We start from the raw sequence: 24,543 nt of genomic DNA on the forward strand, positions 1-24,543 counted from the left end.
CAAATAATTTAAAAAGGATTTTTGCTCTCCATCTCTTAGAAAACAGATTTAAAATATGCACTTGTGTACAATTGTGTACTTGTGTAATGCGTCTTATTTAGTTTTTTATTCCTTAAAAGCATACTTACTTATAATATAAGTAAATATAAGATTATAAGTCTCTTGAAAACCAAGGAAAAACTTAAATCACTAGGATTAAAATCCCCTAGAAATTGCAAGTCCATAGAGACAAATAATTACGAGTAAACAATTTTTAAAAAAATAACAACATTTATTAATACAAATAAAATAATTATGACATTCATACTTTTATAAAGGTTTACGAAGGTGATAGTATTAGGGAAAGGAGCGCGTTAGGTTCTTCTCGTCTCCTTTCCTCTCTTCTACCTTTGTTTTTTTTTCTTCAAGAAATCCTCATGTGAAAGAGTTACTATTTCTTTTTAATGTTAAATTTGATTTGTTATTAATTTTTATTATAGTTTTATGCAATAATAGCAAAGGTCGTGTCCTAAGGAAGAAAAACACGAGATTTGGGTCAAACTTTACAATGTCAGAAGTTGGGGTAAGTATGGGCTATGAATACAAATAGTTAAGTTTAGTTACTTTTTAAATTCACTATTTTATTATATAAACGATGATACTATCTCATTGATTCAATATTCCTATATCATATTATTGAATATTGATTTTTGTCTTTGAAATAGTTATCAAAATTAAATGTCCTTTTTTTGTATTTCACGTATGACACCGTATGGTATTTGATTCGAAAAAAACCTTATAAAGAAGGTAAAATGTATTTTCATTCGTCTGTAAATTCATCCGGATACAAGTATAGAAGTGTTTGTAAAGAATAATTCCAAATAAAATCAGGATAAATAATAGGTACTCCAGCCCTGGAATCACAGTTTGAATTGATAAAATATTACAATTTAGATTGTATCGATAATACGCCAAGTATATTATTCATTTTTAAATATCTTTAAGTTGCTAAATGAATTGCATTTAATTAACCACATTATTTTTAACCTTGTGATTAGGTAGTCCAAATGTGTTAATATGTGTCTATTGTCTACAAAGGGTTTTTATATACATTTCCCTATTTTTATCAATTAGTAGGGTTTTTTGGAACTTTTAAAGACAATTTACTGCTATTGGCCTTTAAACCCTTCCCAAACCTATTTTTGATTCCAACTGAATGAGACGACTGTTGATACCTTAATGACAGTAATATCTTTGTAACAATAACAATTTAGGAATCAAAACAGTTGGCCAGATTTGAACCCCATGGATTTTTCAATGTTGAGCGTGTTAGAAAGGAATGGAAGTTAAGTTTCGAAAACAAGCTTGAACAATTTCTTGGCACGTGTAAATTTAATTTGGGACAACAATTCATATGAAAATGTAGGAACCATTTAAAAAGTGTCAATAAAGAAATTAGTTGGCGTCATCAAGGCCACGGAATGAATGTTTTTAAGTAACATTTGCTTCTCTCCTTTTGTATATGTCGATTTTACTCATTTAGGGATATCTGTTTCTTTTGGAAGAACATAATTTTTATAATCTTCATTTTATACTTAATTAACACATTTATAATATATACAACAGTGCCGTTAGGAGATGTATATGCCCCTCTTTTCCCTGGTGATTACGGCATTGTATTAATGATATATTCAAAGACTTTGTGGCTCATGCGAAATTAAAAAAAAATCTTTCTGCAATACCTGAAACTGTATTACCTTTTCTACTTTCAATATCCAAATTCTTTCCGTTATTTATCAAGTATTAACTTAATAATTTTTTAAAATACTAAAGTTTGTTCAATAATATGACCTTTGACCAGATACTGAAAATCACTCTTTTTGAGCCATAGTTTATAAAATGATTCATACTCATAATATTATCATTATTATATATAAATAAGTGACAAAACCACAAAAAACCGTTTATTTATAATTTGGTGTACCCTATTTTAAAACCACTTAAATAAATATATATATATGCATTTATTAAATACTAAATGCATAATTGGAGGTCTTTTTTATGCAAATTATGCATCTTTCATTATATGACATAATTTTTTTTGTTTCTATTTCTTTTTTTTCATACATCAAACTAATGAAAAAAAATTAAATATATATGAGAGAGAAAATAACAGTCTTTTTGCACTCAATTTACTATGTCATTAGTTAAAAATAATGATAGTGGGAGTAAGGCAAGTGATAACGACATCCTCATTTTCTCTCTCTGTCTCTGCAAACTGTCAATTCTTGTATTTAGTTTTAACTAGGAATGTATCAAACCATAAAGTTTCTTGTTTTTATGATAAATATTTTATGATGTGTACAAACCGAACCCAAAAACAGATAGTTATAACGAAACAAAAAAACTTTACTCAATGACGTCATCAGATCATACTTAGATATTGAGCAGCGTCTGATTTTAAATCTAAAGGCACGTATGAACCGGAAAAAAAAACTTCTCACTGTAACAAAGTTGACTCAATCATGTCATCACCTCCTCCTTGTATTTTGAGCGAAAGACAGGCGCCACCCATGCTTTCTATTCATTTCTGAGAGCCTGAACAGGAAAATAATTGAACGATTAATAGAAAAAATCTTTCAATGACATTTATTTTTTTGTTGCTTTATTATTGTTCTTTAAAGACTCTTATACCAATTAGACCTAGGATAGAGCTGAAACTAATTGGAGAAACAACGACCACATTATCAAATTTTTGTTTAAATTTAATTGGCAACAATAATAATTTTTTGTTGCTAGATGGCGCTAAGGGTATCATGAATTACTATTTAAATAACAAAGCAAGCTTAAAGGAAATATACAAAAAATCCATTAGTCAGGAGGAAAAATAATGAAATATATTATCTTTGTGAACGGGTGGAAGTCTTCATTACGTTATATGTATGACGTCATTATACATATATTTATTGTCTTTTATAGTTTCCTTAATTATATATGGTATATGGTCATTAATAATGACTTCATTTCTCATTCACTATTATTTAGGAATATACTCTAAACCGAAAAGATGAAAAAAAAAATTACAATTGACGACACCTTTAAGCCTCCGTTAGGGAACATCCTTTTTGTGACGTAGTAAATGAACTTGTGTCAACGTTAATCCAAAAATTAAGCAAAATTTATTTCTTGATATACAGTAAAAATGACGTGTGTTAATCCTAGCAACATTAGATTTGGGCATCACCAATATATAATTGTGATCGTTATAGGTGAAATATTACAATTTCATTTTCGATAAAAACTTCTAGGAAATATTAATTACCTTTAAAAAATCTTTGATACTAAAAATGTACTCATAAACTTTGATGATATTGAATGTGACATATTGGATAACATCTGAATTATTTGAATTACAGATTTTTTTGTAGTAATGCGTCTACCTCAAATTAAAAAAATAGAAATAAACAAAGCAAAAGCACGACTCAAAACTGAACAAATGAATCAAATTCTCCAAACCTTGATTAAAAATGGCAAAATTTGAGAATATTTCCAAAAAAATACATTTTTCAACATCAAATGTTGCATTTATTTGCAAAGATGTTTCAGGAGCATTTTAGTACTATTACCAACATTAAAATCTTTTTATCGAAATTGGGGCGTAGAAAATCTTATTTCATTAACGCAGGGTTAAATGAAGATATGTTATTTGATTCATCCTATTACTACCAAAGTGTAGATTATTCATTATTACTATTTAAACCAGTTTGAATATTAAATATCTCCATAAAAATTTAATTTATTAGAATTTCTCATTTTTTCAACAATGTTTATGATGATCTAAATTATACCTTATTTTTTAAATATAAAGTACGTTTAATTTAAATATTTGTAGCTATATTCATAAGAGCAATCCCAAAAACGAGACGCTTTACACATTGAAAGTTGTATAAGGATATTTTTTGCATTTTTTATGTTATACGATGTATAAGAAGAATACCATACGAAAATATTTAAAAAATTTGGGACCCGTAGATCCATTTTTTTACTTAAAAAATACAATTTTGATATAGAGATGTTCTATCAATTTATTTTTATCATAATAGATTCTGTTCTGTAATTTTTTTAGGAAAACTTTATTGGATGTTAATATTTAGTTTTTAAGTTAAAGTCAGTAAATATATGTACAAATTTTGAGACTTATAGTTTCATTTTTATTCAAAAAATTATCTTTTAAATAGAAAGTGGTATTTCAATTCGGAAATTTATTAAACTTTCAGTCTCAATGGGATAACCAGAAGTAAAATTATAATTGTACGGACCACTTAAAGTTTGAAACCTTATTTAAGTACTGATAACAAAAGCAGGACTCATTTTAATCCCAAATTAAGAAACGACATATCTCTAATTTTAACTAACTATCTGACAGGTGGATATTTATATTTAAATATATACACTTTAGTTAGATTAATTTGTCTGATCTTGATTGATTATAGTCAACAAAAGGATATTTTCAAATTAATTATAAGTATATATATATATATTTCAAATATTTTATATACACATGATTCATAGAGAAATACACTTATAAATATCATTTAATTACTCTTTTTATTTTTATGATGGTATCTATATGCTTTCAAAAATCATTAGACAATTACAAAATGTAGATAATAAGTTGTTGTATATAAGAACTTTCATTTTAGAATTATTTGTATTAAAAGTTTATGACGTATGTAATAAATATGTTGTTGAAAAATTACGCTGATCCGTGTGTTTAATCGTTAAAAAAAGTTGTCAACTTTCTTTTATGTAAGTCACCGGCTGACAATAATAAATAATATGGACTTTCATAGAATTCAATTATTATACATACATTGTATTGTAGTATTGTTTAATTTTTTACTACAGTCTAAAAATATTAATATTATCGGTCCTAAGGATTGAATACATTGAAAGTTAAATAATTAATTTAACTATTTTTAAATAATAATTTACTAACATTTAATTTATCAATTTATTGGTTATGAATAAGTCATTGAGGGCCTATCTACACGGAGGTGTTGTTAAAAAATGCTGCATTTCTTTCATTCGCAGTAAAACAAAAACCGGTTCGAAATATTTGCATAAATATTCTTAATCCAAAATAGTTAAGAATATGGGTGTATCTATTGGGAATCTTTTCATTACCATGAGAAGGGACAATGAACGCATTCGGCGTGTAAAAATATAAATTTCCTGACAGTGGCTTTGACAACATCTATATTTGAATGACAAAAACACTGCAAGTCTTTCTCTCGACATGCACTCAGAAAGTGAAGTCCCAAGGGGTTGACATAGGACTGTAGGGGGGGGGGAAGTGTCAAAAAAGTGCTCTAAAGAACTCATTTGACTAATTCAAAAGAGTCTTGCAATGGTAAATACGGGGTTTATCATTGCTGGTGACAAAAGTGGCATCTCCACCCTCACAAGGCTCTTTCCACCCACTTTTTTTGATAGCTCTAAGTGTTCATAACAGTTCAATTCGAAAAAGCTCTTGTTAAGTTGAGAACAATTCCAAAAAAACTATTAAAAAGTGTTGGCATAAAATTTGCTTTGTATTAATTGTTTTTGGGTCGATGTTTTATTGCTTGCATTAAATGAAGAAAAAATGTTTTTTTCTTTTTGAAAATTACTAATTAAGTAAATAAAGGTTTCAATAAATTAACATATGTGTTCCACAATACAAAAACAAACTAGAATGATTTCTCTTAAAAAATTATTGTTCAAGGACTGACTATCAATCTCTATTAATATTGTAATCTGACTAATCCTTTAGAAGCATTGCAAATTGCACTTGAATTACACTAAGCCATTGTCACAATAATTTAATTATAAATTGATAAATTATATTCTCATAAACCAAAAGAAGGCTCGAAGGTATAGTTAACATTCTTGAGGGTATCTCTACTCATTTTTTAAGTTTGACTACAAAGAAATAAATGATTGAAATTTTTCTATAATCTATGCAAATTTAATTTTCAAAAGTCAATTACATTGTGGTTAAATTCTTTTCTACTTATACTAAATAAAATACCATTTATTATTTATATTTACATCTCATGATGAATTAATCAACAATAATTTCGATTCCTCCTTCATTTAATAGAAATTAAAAAATATATATTCCCTCAGAACAATTAGAACACATAGTGTAAAATATAAATAAAAACTATAAATGGAAATAGGTCATGCTAAGCATTTTAAATTATCATCAAATGAATTTTATTTCAACACCTACTTACATTTATGACATGTCAGCATAAAAAAACACTGAGAGGAAAAAAGACATTAAGGAAAAAATTATTGTATTAATATTATTTTGACTTCATATGATTTTTGAAAAACTATTATGGGATATATATAGGTATTTAATAGCTAAGGGGTCGATATTTTTTATGAAGCTTCTCATGAAAAAAGTGTGACTTCTAAAGTCCCATTTTTTTCAAACAAAAAAAAAAATATATTTCTTTGTCTATCAAAGAAATATAATTTTAGGCATAAGAACATTATTATTTTTTCCAGATAAATCTAATCCTATTTGTCAGTCCTTAAAGAAGGTAAAAATGATCCCTTGTGACATCGTTTGTAGGTGATTTTCATTTTTTTAGTTATTCTGTCATGTAAATTGGATAAATATTATAATTCAGTAAGAAAAAAATTTGTCTGTTTTATACAAACATTGTAATGCCATATATATATATATTTTTTTTTTTTTGCAAGATAAGCACTTGATAAATGTATGATCTCTCTTCTTCAACTTAATTCACTATCGACATTTTTTGGAAGAATTCAAGGACCGGTCCTAAAAAGGGTTGGACCGAATAAATAGGGACTGAAAAAACACTATCTATGCGTATTTTTTATAATGGTAGAAATTTCAGATCTTTTTTCGATTATGCCTCTCAAGATGTCAGACTTAATTACTTTTTGTTTTTTTAAGTTTCTTTTGCTAATTTGAGGACCTATAATTTTATAATTCACTGGAGTAATAGATTTATTTAATTCCACAAATAATATTGTCATTTAATTTTAAATAATTAAGTAGCTTTCAATTATTGTATTATTAAAATAAATTAAAACATTTTTAACGTACAGCATCCATCATTTACTTTAATGAACCTTCTAGAAATCCGAATTTTTATACTTATAAATAATAAATTATTAAATAAGCAATATTTTCTTCAAATGTGAGAAATATTGCGCAATAGACAAGCAATGTAAGAATGAGATATTTGTTATAAAATGTACTTTGGTCTGTCAAACCATAACCAATTGTATTTTTTTTCCTCTACAAAAAAGGTCTGATATATTACAAATAATTTATATTTTGTATTTATTTATAAATACAATAGCTTAGTATCCTAAATGTCACTCAAAACATTTTGGATTGACGTTAGAGAAAAAAAATGTCAGAATTATGTGGAATTTAGTCCCTCTTTCTCTTTTATTTGGAAAAAATATGATTAAAATTACCAAAGAAACATGAATTAGAATTGTAACAAAATTCACGATTTTTTTGTTTTAATATATATACAATGATATATATTTGATGGCATCTTCTAAATTTATAAATATTTTCATTAATGAACATATATGAGGCTTTATGTGGATGTAAGATAATTTTTAACAAAATATATAACACGTAAAAAAAAAAGAACTTTCTGATTTTAATAGATATTTTTTAGTTTCCTTTAACTTTTCTTATTAATTATTTTTTATATCCTGAGCAATCAAAGCAGTACATAACATACATGACGGTGAGACTCGACGATTTCCATTATTTTATTCACTTTTTCGACAATTGCTCTTCCAGAAGGGGGTATACCATTCTTATTGAAATTACAGAACGGAATCTACGTAACCCATATCCCGTGAAATTGGTTGTTGCAGTATTAGGACTATAGAGACTTTTCATATTTTGAGCCACCTGGCTTGCGTTTTCATCTTTATCAAAGGAAAAATGTAAAAGATAGCATATTTTCTCTTTGTGGGTGTCCATCTTTTACATGCCTCAAACAATACTAACTCAAACAATCTCAAAACTGTACAAAATCTTATCTTTTTAACGCAAACTAGTACTTATTGCACTTATGTCATGCAAGATACACATTACTAAAGGCATCTTTTGGGAAATACTACCACTATCATTATTTTTAAAAAATATATTTTTTTAAATGTTATATTTTATTCACTATTTTTGGTCAATTATAAGCTTTGTATTCAAGTTTCTGGAATGTGTCAAAAACCTTAAGAATGTTATTTCTAGCTTAAAATCCTCATTTAATTTAATAGCCTGTATTCGATCCCTTTTGTCCTTAAAATTAAAATCTATCAATTTATAGTACTTTCTATGTGAGGATGAATTTTTGGAATTTTAATTGCAATTTGTGGTGCCTCCAATAGGTTCCTTTAACAATAAAAGATTATTTGTCAAACAATACATATGTAATCTAGACTCTATTTTGAGAAAAACTATTTAAACTTTCTTTTGGGCAACATATGTATATTGCACATACATATGAATAACTTTCGAGATTATCATTTTATTTTAATTTTAAAATGTTTAATTTGTCAGATACAAATGTAATTACTTTATATCATTGCAATGATTACATATATATTTAAAAAAAAAAGTTTTCATTGAAAAAAAATCTAATGATCATTCTGGCACTAGTCTACTGAAATAATTAAAATGGTAGTTTGATATAGATATATTTAGAAAGCTATTTTTGCTTTCTATTTTATTTCATTTGATATGCGTTATTCTAGCCCTTACATGTATAAAATGTTTAATTGTAAATTAGGAGGAATCATCTTAACTGTAACTATAAATGATTTTTATTTTCTAGGAAAGTTTACCTTATAAATTTTTCTCGAACACACAAAAAGAAATAATTTCGGATCTCATGATTTAACCAACCTTTTAAATTTATATTTTTTTCCAGAAAAAACTTCAGAACTGAAGTCTTCCACTCAATATCATTAACCAAAGGTTCATAATTTAAAAAAAGGTAAATGAATGTTTGTAGTTGTTGTATGTAGTTATCCCTTACGTTATAAATCTTAAGCATTGTCAGTATGGTAAAAAAACAAGGGACGAAAATTGACAAGGTAGCCCTCAAAATTTGAAGAATGTTTAGAAACAGAGAAGATTAGCTGTCATGACATTTTATTAGATTAGCTACAAGCAGCTATTAGAGGAAGGAACTAAACACAAGCACCAAAAAGCAAAAAAAACGAAATGTAGATGAAAAAAATGATTAATCAACAAAACATATTTAGCAAATAAGTTCACTCATTCACACAACATCGATAAAAATGACGAGAGATTGGACATATATTGTAATATTGATCTACAATCCCATCTTTTACAATAACACGAGTCAAACGATGTACAAAAATACAATTTTATAACTATCAGTATTCAAGCTGGTAATTTTTTTAGTGTGGCCTCTTTTCTTCTTGTGTATTTACTACTCCGTATCTTGCAAGGACTTGGTCATGAAATATTCGGATTTTGATCCTGAATTATATTGTGAGTATAACAAGGACATACACATACTGAAAAAGAAACCAAACATAGACATGCTAAATTTTACAATGTGAAGGATGTTTGGGAGGAAAAAGCTTATCTGTCATGACGTTTTATTGCATCAGTACTAACTGCTAAAAGAGAGACCGAAATAAACACAAATCCTTCTTTGTATCTAAACAAGAACATAGTCCCTCAATTCTACTCTGAGTTCAACATGGACCTACACTTGTAACTCCCTTTACCATTATTCAGTGCTTCTCTCTGTCCTTCATCAGCACATGCAATCATGTTCTCGTCTCAATTACTAATTATAAATATAACAGCTAATGAAAAAAAAAATACTATTCAAGTGTCCACATGTTTTAGTTAATTTTTTTAGAACTCTACAAAGAAATACAAATTCTTAAATACCTATACAATATGTCCTTATAGGACATAAAGTTCTTAACTGCGCAACAAATAGTCTTTGTTACTCTATGTTTTTTATAAGCCGTTAATGTTCCTTTCTCATGAATTATCATATTTGAAGGATGAATTTTCCATACTGCTAACACCTTTAAATTTATTACATGAGTAAATGCTTAAGATTTACAACTCTATGTAGTTATCCCTAATCATTATTAGCGATTGGGGATTTTAGTATAACTATAATTGTATGTAACTATGGATTGATGAATAAATTGATATACAAAAATCTTTCATCAAAATATATATATTAATACATATGTACTGTACATATTTATGATATCGTGCATAAATATAATTCATCATGTTTAGTGACTAAAAAAAGTTTCTACTTAATAGAATCAAAAAGCTTTGATAACAACGATAAGGCAGGGAAAAGGATATGTTTACATATCAATTGAAAAATAATGAAGGCTTACACATATACATACATTGAAAGAGTTTCAAAACTGCAATATTTAGTATTCATTTCGTTTGATATTACTATTTCTCAAAGGGCAAGAGAAGGCAAAAACATCAGCAATAAATGAAAATATGTGGCAGGTCTTTGATCATGGAATCGTTAAATAGATTAGCTAGAGCAACTGAAAAAAAAGTTATATTTGGGTTATATCGACTTGAGTAGAGTTTATATATTAGGGGGATATATACACAGTAGATTGTCCATTAATTAATTGATAGCAGGAGTATCAGGCATTGCTCGGAGTTATTAAACATCAACAAAAACAAAAGGCATTAGCGTTTCTTATCTAATTTCAACTGCCTCAATGGTAACAAAAAATACTTGGGACACTAAAAAAGGACTATTTTTTATTATGTAACTGGTTCAGCCCACATGACATCAAATGGTCTTGAACTGTCTCCAGTTCCTAACTAAGTTTTATATGGTTGCAGTAGAAATTGAAATATGTATGTACCAGTGCTCAAGTCTTTTTTAAAGAAACCAAAAGGTATACCAATAACTCAAACTAACAACAGAAAATATGGACTCGACTTACTTTTTGTAATAAAGAATATTATTAAACAAACAAACAAAAAAAGAAATATTTAGTGAAAAATTTATTTAATGGTTTTATAGTAAACCGTTCAACCCAACTCTTACTGTTGCAGACTTTTTGAACGACTCATATTCAATTCCATTTAAATTTAGGGGCACTGAAAATGTGCTACCTTCTACTAAATTTCCTGCACAAACCTGCAAATTTGTTTAATCTTTCTATTTAATTATCCCCCCGTTTTTCTTTTTTTGAAATTTTCGGACGACGTTGTCCAGCTTAGCTATTTTATTGATTTGTAACCGTACTTTTGTCTCCAAAAATAAGCTCAAATATGTAATACTATCCATATCAATAATTGTGTATAATTATAAGTGAAATCGGCATTATTGAGCCAATTCTGATACTTCAAAAAATACCAATTCCAGTGTATTGGTACATGCCTTATTTAAATAAATTTTTAGTTAGTAATTCTTTGAAAATAAACATATTAAACGATATCTATATTCAGTAAGGCGTTTTTTATCTAATAATAATTTATTCTAAAAGTAATTATAAAGATAAAAATTTGTAATAAAAAAATATGAAGAAAACCAATCTTTACCGCAATTTTTAGTTTAATAATTACATATTATACAAACAAAATATATTCAAGGCTCATTTGACTTTAATTTATTATCGTATAAAAAAAAGAAAAAAAAAGACTGATTTGGAAAAAGGATGCATGCAGTCATTTTACCGTTCTCTGGAGTTATATGGCTAAGCTTTAGCTACACACACTCCTTGCTATATTTTTATTTTACTAATGAAGTAGTCACGAAGTTAGAAAATACTCAACACATACTTGAAAGTGAAGTTTCAACAGACATACACACTTTGCTTTTATTTACCTACTTTTCATATACATACCATTGGGACGAATTTAATTTGATTTATGAGTGCTAATAAGGTAATGTTTTTTTTATTAACTGTGAGATTGTACCATTTGTTACAGAAACTGTGTTATATTAAGTTTAGTTTGTCTCTGTAGGAATTAAAAGAACCTCATTAAAAATTTCACTTAATTACAAAATTACTTAGGAACATCAGCGCTGGGAAAGTAAATAGATTGGATGAAGTTCAGTTTCAAAAATAAATGTGTCGACACAACACTAATTCCCTGTGCATATATTTAATTCACAAAAAAAGTCTATAAAGACAGCATAAGCCTCTATTATTTTTTCAATTTATTTTTATCACCAATAGTTACCCGTAAATATCATCATGAGAAAACATCATTTTCTGGTTCATCATACTTAAAATAAAAAGTTTTACCTTTATAACTTATGATGGGCTTATACTTAAACAGAGCGATTCAACCTTTTTTGTAGTAAAACATGCAGTTTTTCTAAAGTAAAATACAAAACTATTCATATCTGATTTATTTCTTGACAGATATATAACTTTAAATGCAAATTGAAAAATTAGTATTTTATAAAACAATTTCATCTGAATTTTCATAACAAAATGCCCATAAAATTTAGCTGTCAGAGCAATATTGTGATACTCAGATTAACTTGTATGATTTAATTCTTCAATTTATCCTTGTGAGTTTTTATACTTATAAAAGTAATTTTAGCATTTTTAATTAATATTCACGCGTGCAAAATGGATGGGCTGGGTATAAAATAATGCAAATTTAACTGCAGCCGTTACTTTAATTGTTCAACTATTTATCAAGTTATTAAACATATTTTATTTTTGGGATTTCCATTATACTAAGTTCACCAATCGGTTTATATATATTACGCTGTTCAAAAACGGAGAGTTATAAATAATTAGATACTTATGAAGAAATTGAAAGAGAGAGATGGTGAGAAGGAAAGGAAATAACATATGTATCAATTGATTTCGATGATTCTCCATAAAAAATCGAAAAGATATTCAATAGTTATTTTTTTCTTCAAATGTATGTATTTGAAATGTGTTTATATATATTTAAAAAATTTATTAAAATACAAAAATAGCTTATCACCAAATTTAACAAAAATAACAAGGATATAAAAATTAATGTATTGCATTTTGCTTTTTTAATGGGACATTATTTCCATAATAAATTATGAAATGAAACGCTTTTGAATTTAATTTAATATTCATTATATCAAACCGATTAAAAAGCAGTTTATTTGTATAATGTAAATATATCATCAGCTTATAAAAGATGTAAATTAATTCTATAACAGCAAATATTTTTTGTTTTTTCCCTGAATTTAAATTTAAAAAAAATATTGAATAACATGTTTGAAACTAAATAAATTATTGTTTTTATTAGCATAATAATCTATTTAGTTGTTTTAACAATTCAAAATGGCGAGTAGTGCAGTAACTTATGTAGTGGAGATATGAGCAAAATTTTGCCAACAGGGGATCAAACTATATTTTTTAAGATCATTCTGAGACACCAGCACATATTGAATACAAAAGTTCAATGTTGCAATTAACATGGTCACCAGTAAAGGTCGTTAGGACTGTTGTAACAGTTTATATGTTGCGAATATCCCCTAGTATAGTTTAAACAGTCGTTTATGACAATTGTGAGAAAAATAGACTTAGAAAATAGGGGAGGGGGTGAATAAATAACTTAACTTATAATGGCGTTGAAGGATGAATTTGCTCTTTACAGAGTGCAAGAACAAAACTTTCTTTCTTTTTCCTTTAATTGGGTCTGATGGAGTTGCATTGATTAAGTATAAGTAAACATCATAGTAATACATTTACTTTACCTAGGAATTGTCTTTAGTGTCCATATACACGAAGTATATTTCCTTCTCTAGGAACGGCTGAGACGCAAACCTACGCATATTGAGTTCAAGAGAATAATTTTTCCTAAGTGCGTTGGCAATTGAGCTACATCATTTTATTAGCTATATTTTTTATTCAATATGTCCTCCTTAAAAAGCAATAACAGCCTTGATACGCCAGCGAACAGATCTGCTAATGGAGAAAGACCGCGTCCATGACGTACCAAAGTGACATGATGGTAGATTGAGCTAATTCAAATTTGGATGGGAGGTACAGGAGACATTCTACTTCAAGACGCTTTAAACTGTTAAGTCCAGGGGGTTGATGTCAGACTGGAGGTGGGCCAAATGGAGGCAGAACAAAATTCATCTATATTGTGGCTTCAGAGGTTATGTTTCATCTTGGCTGTGTGGGGCTGTAATGGACTTCTTAATGTTGTAGCCAGTCGGAATGGAGATGTCAACAGTCTCTCCAGCTTTCTCGGCACTGAAACAAGCGTTTGTCTTTTTGTTGTTGCCCCGACATTTTTACAGGATAAGAGAGGGTATAAAAACAAAACTGCTTTATTTTTGTTTCAGCTATCGTTTGATTGTGTAATAAAACCTCATAATAAGCAATAACTTGGACAATTGTAATTAAATATTACTGCAAACTTTGGATCCCCAGCTTTTATTTACAGTATGTGTAAGCCTATGTTCAAAATAAAGAAAGCAATATATGTATTTTATAGTCAAAAGGGCCTCTCAATACAAATATACATTTTCATAAAACCTACATGTATAATGTATATATATCTATATATGAAATTTAAATCTCTTCATCTTTCAATGTAAAAAAAACCACATGTACTCACATTCCTATAATATAGAATATGTATGTATACAAATAATATTAAACAATCAACTAAATGGCTCGATATTATTGACATAAAAACAAACCAAACGAACAATTTATTGTTAGTTTATATTTATACGATTTGACAAAAAGTTGTAAAATATTAATTTCAACTTGTATTTCTCTACTTTTAAAATGGGAAAAGGAAATATAGGTAGTGTATTGTCAAATTTGTTTATTAGAATGGTACTTATATTTGTTTGTGTGTGTTTTTTTTAAAGAAATGGTGGAGGACATAGTCACAAAAACTTCTTTTTTTTATAAGTAATATCATGTCTGATTTTATGATTTTTATTTGAAAATAATAAATACTTGTAAGTCAAAATAAAGCAAATTATAATAGATAAGGATGCTATTTTCAAAATGCTGCCGAATTTCTTTTATTCAAATTCAAAAAGGAAGAAAGCTGCTTAGTTCGAGCCGGTTATGAATGTAGATGTATTTAAAGGGAATTAATTTAATACATTTTAGGGACGGGAAGATTAAGCATTCAGTCTATAAAAAATAATTCCTTCTCCTCATTTTTACGTGCAGATGTTAAAGTTATTGTACGCCTAAACGGTGTTCTCAGATTTTTCGACTTTAGAGAGTGGTTTCAAAAAAAAAATATATATATCGTTTTTGGTGACTTCATGTGCTGCTTCGTGTGGGTGCAAGCGCAAAACGGATCAATATTTTACGTTTGTGCGGAAAACGTTTCCGTTTGGATAAAGCCTTCGATCAGTGGTATTGGAACAGGTGTAAATTACCCCAAATAACATGAAATTTAGATTTTTTTTTGGAGTATTTGGAGTGGATGTTATTTCCATGCCATAAAATAAGACTTTTACTTCTTAATGATAAATGAATCAATAACTAAACATCATGCAACTAATTTGGGAATATTAATTTTACTACATGTTCTTTTGGATAATGTTAAATAAAATACCTGAACCCTAATTTAGATGAAATATGGAATTCTTTATATATGGAATGATCACACATGCAGTGTAGCTTGTTTTGTTTCTTTCCCTTCCAAAAGGATAGAGTAAAAAATGACGTTGACTCTTTTTTTTTTCTCAACCAATCACTCCTTTTATATTCCCCTAACATGGGAATAAAAATTCCATGTGACTATTGCAAGTATGTACAACTCTATGGATGATTTTTTTTGAACTCTTTTTTAAGTATTAATAAAGCTTTCCAGTAAAACAGTTATTACTAATTCAAAAATGATAAAAATATATTTATGTACCGCGTAAAACGCGCACATTTTAGTCATTTTAGTATAACAAGAGATTTCAACTCTTTTTTTTTTTGAGGAAAAATTAAATTTTAGTACTAATTCTAGTCTTGCTAGGAATAGCAACTATAGTAACTATTCAGGACATAGAGTTATGAATAGTTTTGAGGTGATTATAGAGTTTATTTTAGTATTTTCTTGGGCGGTACTCCACAACGAAAAGTACAATTAAGGTTAAAAACTATACACTATTATATAAAGAATGTCTGCAGGATATATTTAAAATAAATTTTCACTGTTATATAAATAATACTGTATAAATAAAAAGCTCGCTATTCGTGATACAACATTAACGTTTATTTTTATTTTATATATATATATATAAACGTTCATTTTATTGGAATTTTTGAATTTTTATAAAAGATTGGATCAAAAATAGTTATTTCTTATAAATTGCAGTATTTTTACTTTTGTAGACTATTTTCCGTGAAGTAATTTAATTGTTTTAGAAAAAGTTACAAATTCAAATGCGATGCACCCAATGTTTAAACATTGACTAATTCTCCACAATAAAAAAAACATTTAAAAATAAGTCAAATGGCTATTTCTTTTATATATATATATATATAGTCTACTCTGCCTTGGTTCGGAATAATAAAAAATATAACTAGAAAAAAAATTGATGGATTATATAGAAATGCACAGATGGAATCGTTTAAAAAAAGTATATTCATTTATTAATATTTACCTATAGGAATGAAGATAATTAAGTTTGATTAATGAACAACTTTCTTAAACATAAATATTGAATTTTGTCTAACAAAATATTATTATAGCTTCCAGCTTGACTATTAAATATACTTAAAGCTTATATATCTTATTTATTCTCTAGATTAGATTATATATATAAAGTATAGCTATCCAAGGATGAAAGAAAAAATTGAATTAATTTTTCAATTTGCCAATTATAGTTCATACGTACACAAATTGAATACTATTTCATACAAATTACAACTTATTTTTAGACTTAGTTCTTTAATCCATCTATGTATTCAGTTACTTAGTCAATGCAAAAATGATTCAGCAAAACACTTATCGATATTTATGTAATCGAAGTAGTAAATCAAAGTCAAACATGACATAAATAAATATTGTAATAACTATTGAGAGTACTAAAGTAGCTCCTAGTCTGTAATAAATATGACGTCATCACAAACTATCTACATAGAATGGGATAACCATTAGCTTGGCTATAAAAAACCAAGTAGATAAATATATATATTTAAGTTCCTTTAATTGGTGAAATAGACATGTACTGATTATGTATAAATCAACGTTATTGTATGACAATTACTTCATCTGGCCTAGGCATTGTTTTTGAAGTCCTTATACAAAAAGTATATTTCCTTCTTGAGGAGCGACCAACACACATTGAAATAAGCGAATAATTCATCCCAAATGCTCTATCTATTGAGCTATGTAACTCCATTGCACCTTTTAAACTGAACTAACAAGATGAATTTTAGAAAAGGAAGAAAAATTTGCATATTATTATTTCTTGTCCATAAGGACTACGTCATTGAATGAAACAAAGGAACCAGATAGCTATTGCAGATGTGCACACATATTTCAATAAAATTTGTAACTCTTCCAATTATAATTCAAAAAACTTTACTTTTTCTCTTCATGAAAATTACGATTTTTAATAATATTATTTTTTAATTTCAGAATAATATGTCTTCAAGAAGTGGATCACGTGGTCCTCGATATCGAAATTCCAGACGGCATCGACAGAATAAAGAGTCTATCAAAGCTTTAAAGCAAGAGGATATTGACTATTTAGTTCAAAATACCAAATATGATGAATCCGAGATTCGTGAATGGTATAAGGGTTTTCGGGTATGTTATTTTTATTCAAGTACAAGCCTATTAATAGCCTCTCGACTCGCTATAAAAATGAGGAAATAAGCGAAAATATAACTATATCTAGTAAAGACATATTTATAGGTATATGGGATTACTCGAATGTCAATCAGGGTTATTCTATGTATACATAAATGAAATATTATATTCTCAATAATGAAATTATAATGATAACTAAAGAAGGGAGATTTCACACAATTGTAAGCTTGCAAGGAGAATTCAAAATACACATACAAAATAATCAGTTGACACATTGCAGAATAGATATAAAATATTCCTTAATCAACCTATTGATATTTTTTCCCCCTCGCTCTTACTTGAAGCAAGAGTATGTGAGCTGAATGTGCGCATTTTCCCTTTGCTAAATTCATTACAGCAATTTAAAAAAATGTTTAGATTTACTTACAAAATCACAAACGAGTAAACCCAACAATGAAATAATTTCCATCAAAGCTAATATAATAACACCATGAATATTTGAATTATTTTAAAATTGTTTGAGAATGTTTTTAATGACGTTATAGAAATAAAGGTGAGTGTTAATACATAAACTAAAACAGAAATTTACAAGGTGCAGTTCCTACATAGTTTATGAGTTATATCAATTGCAAATATATCTGTAGTTTATACTTTTGTAGACTTACATAACTTGAAAGTTGCTCTATAAATAGCCTGCTTTCACTCAAAAATCTCAACATTGTATACTTATTTTATCATAAAATAACCCGTGCACTCTTTCTTTTTAAAGGTCATTCATTTATTTATTTATCTATTTTTTTTTGCAAATTATATTTGAGTATATCATGAAAAATAAGATCAAATTATACCTAGTTAAAATCTTTTGCTTACAAAGTAAATATGTTTATAAAGGTATTACAACGTATTAAATTAAGCTAAGATAGAATAATATTTCGCATTATTTGGGTTTCTTTCTATTCCTATGAACATACATTGTAAAAATTATTGTGTTAGTCCTTGTTTAGGACCAAGAATCGTGGTCCAGTCCCATCCAGTCAAGTCCCACTTGCCAATCCTTATAAAACGTAAAAATCAATCCCTCTGACGTCATTGATGGCATGTTTCTGTTTTAATTATTCCGTTATATAATAGGATTAATTGATTCTATCTGCTTGTTGTATTTGTTATAGCCTTTATCAACCTATTGGCCCTTTGTTGTTTTGAGGTATTTAATGGGGACCTAAATAATTTTAGATATATTAGCGGTGATTTTTATCCTACTTGGTTCCCTTGCCGTATTCTTAATCAACCTGGGCTTAAGATTTATTTTAGATCTTTGAGAGGGATATATATTCATTGTGAAGCAGAGATGGTGATCTTTAACCTGCACGGTGTACCTACCGTTGTGATAAATAACCCATGGGATTGGGATTAATTTAGAATTATTTGGAAGGGCGTAAATGCTTTGTGAAGTCTCTTTGGGGATTTTGGGCTTAGGTATTGTGATTTTTTTAGTACATGACAGGAAATTTTCCATATGGCAATTTTCTCTAGGGCAATTTTCCGTGCACATTTTAAATTATATTACCATGTAAAAATAAAATATAATCGTTTTTTTATTGTATTATAATGAAACTAAGAATATTTTTCCAATACATACAAATGTAATGGTCTTAATATGTAAAAAATTGACTGTTTGGAGGTAAAATTCCAAAGAACGACAGTTAAGGCGGTCCAAGGCAGTTTTTTTAAAGAATTCTCCCCTAAATTGATAATTTTCTTTCCATCTATTTCAATTGTAGAAAATGGCTGAGCATACCAAAATACATCTAAATTTTTTATCTGTCAAAAAAAACACCTCATTAATCATAACTATATCTTAATTTAAGTTAGTATGACACTTTAAATTGAGTAAATACTGGATATTTGCCTGTTGTTACCCAGTACATTTAGTAATGAAAATAAATTAAGAACTCTATTGCCAATGATGAAACAAAAAATAAGAACCGTAAAATTTTAATAATTATTCTCATTTAGATAGTTTTAGTATGAGTATGCAAATATATTATAGGCACTCTTCTTTCATACCATGAGGAAGTAGTTACTATTTCTGGGTCAATCACCGAACTTGCAGTCTTGAGCATCAAGGAATCCTCCTTATATTCCAAAATACACTACAGCTCTCAGGCTGTAATGGTGACGTACTGGGACAAAATACAGGATAAAATCTTGAGATGTAGTGTTTCTAGACATCAAGGAATTCCTTCAAATATTCTATAAGACGGGTCCACGGGTTGTGCAGGTGAATTGATGTGCCAAAGTAAAATTAAATATCTCCGCCACCGCTTCCCTGAACATCTAGAAACACTCCCAATATCCCAAAATATATCCCACCCTCAGGTTGTACAGCTGAAGTAGTGTCACAAAATATAGCTTGAAATCTACTTCTGCCGTGTTTCTAGGCACCACAGAATCCTTCTAATATTCTATAGTACATCCCTAACCACGGGCTGTGTAGGTGAAGTGCTGGACTTGAAGCAAGTTAAATTTATCAGAAATCCCTTCCCTGAGCACTAAGGAATGCTCCTAATATACAAATTACACCACGGCCCTCAGGTTGTATAGGTGAAGTACCGGCCTTCAGGACAAATTAAACTGAACCATTGCTCCATTTCCAAGCACAAAAAAAACAAAAACACCCTCCAATATGCTATAATACATCCCCATTCTCGGATTGTGCAGACGAACTGCTGGACCAAGTATAGCTAAATTTATCAGTTTTGCATCCCTGAGCATCAAAAAACCTTTCTAATATCCAAAATACATCCCGGCGCTCAGGTTATACATACTAAGTGCTGGACCGAAATACAGTTTAAACTCTGCTACCCCTTCAAATATGCTAAAATACACATCTCCCCACGGGTTGTGGGTTGTTACCCCTGAAGCAGGTTAAATTATTTCACAACCGATGCCGAAGCATGAAAAAACTCTTATAATATCCAAAATACACCCCCAGCCATCAGTTTGTACAGTCAAAGTGCTAAAAATGCTATTTAAAAGCCCGTAGGACCCAAAAAGTGTTACCAGAACCGTTTCTGAAACAATAAAAATGATAAATATCTAATTACTTCTATTCAACCAAATTTAGATTGAAATATGTTTGTATATGCATACTTATTGACAATGAGTGAATTCATTTAAAAAACAATTCAGTTTTCAACTCTATATTTTTAATTTAAGTACGAATTTATTTTTCATTTATGAGATTTTCTTTTTTAATATTAATTAAATCCTACTTGTACACTAAATATATCACTGAGCTATTAAGAAAGTCGTTTATTTCTTTAGGAAAATAAAACTTGGAAATCAAAATACAATAGAGAAAGCACATAGCAATAATATTTAACCTACATATTACATAATGCAAAATAATCTATTGATAACTTGTTTTATTTATTCAATTGCAATCGATATTTTGTATCAAATTGAGGATATTTTTGCAAGGCTAAAATATTGTTTGATAATTTTAACAAAAAAGATTCAGGGTTTTTATTTATGTTCTAAGCATATACAAAAAAGGATAAATTTCTTCTTAATTACAAAATGATCGAATATTGTTGGGTAAACATTAAGGAAGAAAATGGTAATTCTTTAGAAAAGTTATTGGCTGTGTTTTCGGACACACATAAATTACTTTATATCTGAGAACTAATGAATTGGTCTGACACATTTCTATTTTGTATCATTCCAATTTAAAAAAAAGCTTAAAGTATAGCTCTAATAATTGCATTTGAGTCGAAAAACAGAAAATGTACTTTTGTGGCTTACAGATTGACTTTTTGTGCATGATATTTTTTTATAGATTTTTTTGGAGGAGAACAGCTTAGCTGTCAAAATGTTTCATTCTATTAGCTGGCAGCAATTGTGGGATGGAGGAAATAAAAACAAACACCACTTTGTATCTAGAAATGAAATGCGCAGGAATTACAGCGATATCAATGCTCCATTCTACAGTGAGTCTAACAGGGACTTACACTTATAACTAGTGATGTAAATCGTGTGTTTTTGTTAAATGCCCCTTTTTTTGGAATCGATAATCTAAAGAATGAATTGGCATTTCCTTCTTTATCATTATTTTTAACTTCAAAGAAATTAACTTCCTTTTATTCTACATTAAACAATATTCTAAACCTGATTGAACATTCGTGTTTGCTCATAAAAGACAGAGAGTAATCTTTTAGGATTTTTAGTGGAGTTATGGTTGTAAGTCCTTGTTGGACTCACAGTAACATAGAGTTGGGAATCGACACCAGAGTAATTTTTGCCAATGTTCTTTTTTATTTCCTTATCCTCCTCTTCCCTTGTCAAAGCTGATCTCTTCCAATGCATTCTTCAAATTGTCGAGTTTGCCATATTAATTTTTGGTTTCTTTTTTAACATGAACAAAATATAAACGATTTTCATCAATGCTTATAACTCCCCAACAAATCATCTTCATCTTTTATTGCCACACGCACTTGTGAATACTTTAAACATAGATGTTCTCTCATGACGAATTAAATGATAATAATAGCAGGCTCGGAATATATAAATAATATTGAGGTAGCTAGCAAGTAACAACAAAAACCAGCACACTTAAAAATGCTTAGGATTTACAACACTAAAAATGTAAATTTAAGAACTAAAATACTTCTTCAGTCATTCCCTTGTTAAGGAAAGATTTAAAAGAAAAGGTTTTGCATTTTAATATTTTTTATAGGTACGTCGTCAGGTGTGTGCCAAACCATGCTATATTTTTAGTGGAGTAAAATTATCTGGAATATGAATATTTTTATTTATAAAAATATAGAAATGTAAAAACTTACTATTGGGTAGAAGAATCTAGGATTATATTTATATATATCTGACAAACAGACAGAGCGTGAATTTAAATTTCTTTATATCTTTAACCTATTCTCTTCTCACTCAAACTTACAAACAAAACTCATTTAACTTCGTAGGGGGGACTGGAGACCGTTGAAACATGCCCCTCTTTTGAGCATAAAAAAAGCTTTATTTAAAAGAATTATATAACCTTGGACAATTTTATGGAAAAAATGAATCATTTTTTTCCGGAGATATCGAATAAAACGAATTTTGATGGGTCGTAGCAAGGTTAATAGAAATACAATTTTATACAATAACGCTTTTCCGACTGATAATTGACTTTCACTATGGTTTTTTTGTTACTATTCATCATTTAATTTTTCATGTTATAGTCTATGACGTCAAAATATGTCTGTCTTGCCGAGCAGTTGGTATGGTACATTAAATTGCAAATTGCAATTACATAATGTTCGAACCTTGTGTTTATAACAACCTTAAGTTAACGTAAATCATTGAACAAATCAATGTTTTTATAATAATTTAGTGAGTTTTAAATTGTTTTTGATTTAACTTATTTAACCTAATTTGAAAACTTACCGTTCAAAATCATATTTAATTGATGCAACTGACTACGGGGACCATTACAACATTTAACTGCTAGTATGTAACACTATAACAAAGAAAAAACAGAACCCCTATTCGCCAGCTGTTTTTAAGCAATGTAAATTAGTCAATTGTCTAATAAGTTATTTTGAAATTTAAAAAGAATATAAATTAAAATTTATAAATTTCCTTTAAAAAAATAATATTAAATACTCACTAAAGCAACGGGGTAAACAGAACTTCCCTAGTGCACAAAAATGATCCTAATAAAGTTTCAAAACTATGTTGGGCTACAAAAGAATAATATTTGAGTCAGGCCTGAATTATATATTTACAATACAAGTATATACTTGCTCTAAAATATATAAAGTAAAATTCTTGGGCTGTTTAATACAAAGTTATAAAAAATTTAGAAGCTATTCCGGATCTAAAGAACAATTATTGTTTTATCTTTTTATTTAAATATTATGTAACTATTGCTCATTCTTTTTTATAAATTATTTTTCAGCTATTTTATGGCTTTGTTCTGTTTATTTATTTACTGTCGAATTTTATAGAAGGAACTTTTTGATGAAAGGGGACTTTTAACTAACATAATATAAATCAAGTTTTCAGAATGTCTGACTTTAGTTCAGGGAATTAATTTTAACCTATAATGTTAAACTATTTATTTATTTTTTATGTAACTTCTCCAAAAACAAAACAAACAAAAACAACAACTATTATCCGTCTTCTTTACATATTTATCTTTTCATAAAGAATAAGTAAATAAGAGATAAGTCTGATGATTTTCTCCCATTGTGTTGTTGTTTTTGGGTATTTTTGTGTGAGTTCCCTTACAAATCCTATTTCTATATACTTACAAAAGATAAAAAAACTTTGTAAAAAAACAAAAATTACCTCTCTTTTATATTCTGATTTTTTTACTTTGAATATATCTTTTAAAGACAGCAGCATGTAAAAATATCTTTGAAGTAAGGGAATTCCACCCAAAAGTAACTCTATGAGGTAGTAAAAAAACGTAAAAAGTATTTACCCATATATACATAGCATGCAATATTTTTGACTTACTAATGAGAAAATGTTATTTAAAAATAAAGAGAAAATGAGGCTTTTGCATGTAAAATAAAAATCTTAGTATCCTTGTCGAAAGAGGAAAAGAAAGCGCAATACAGGAGTATTTATTTAATTATTGCCAGACCAATATATAATATTGCTTATATGAACCTTGGTATACTTTGGGCAATTAAAATAATAACCGATGCCCGCTATACTTTGGAGTA

General features: G+C 28.1%; 2 protein-coding genes across 8 annotated transcripts in view; one reads left to right on the forward strand and one right to left on the reverse strand.

The window, feature by feature from the left end:
- Nucleotides 1-24,543, reverse strand: part of LOC121120121 (uncharacterized) — a 362,813-nt gene that overhangs the window by 134,965 nt on the left and 203,305 nt on the right. The window lies entirely within an intron of this gene.
- Nucleotides 446-24,543, forward strand: part of LOC121120122 (neuronal calcium sensor 2) — a 34,406-nt gene continuing 10,308 nt past the window's right edge. Inside the window, exons 1-2 of the mRNA XM_040714960.2 lie at nucleotides 446-562; nucleotides 17,639-17,809. Coding sequence (XP_040570894.1) covers nucleotides 548-562; nucleotides 17,639-17,809 — 186 coding nt within the window. The 5' untranslated portion in view covers nucleotides 446-547. The remainder of the gene's footprint in view (nucleotides 563-17,638; nucleotides 17,810-24,543) is intronic.

The sequence above is a fragment of the Lepeophtheirus salmonis genome, chromosome 6 (genome assembly GCF_016086655.4).
Source record: "Lepeophtheirus salmonis chromosome 6, UVic_Lsal_1.4, whole genome shotgun sequence".
Taxonomy (NCBI): domain Eukaryota; kingdom Metazoa; phylum Arthropoda; class Copepoda; order Siphonostomatoida; family Caligidae; genus Lepeophtheirus; species Lepeophtheirus salmonis.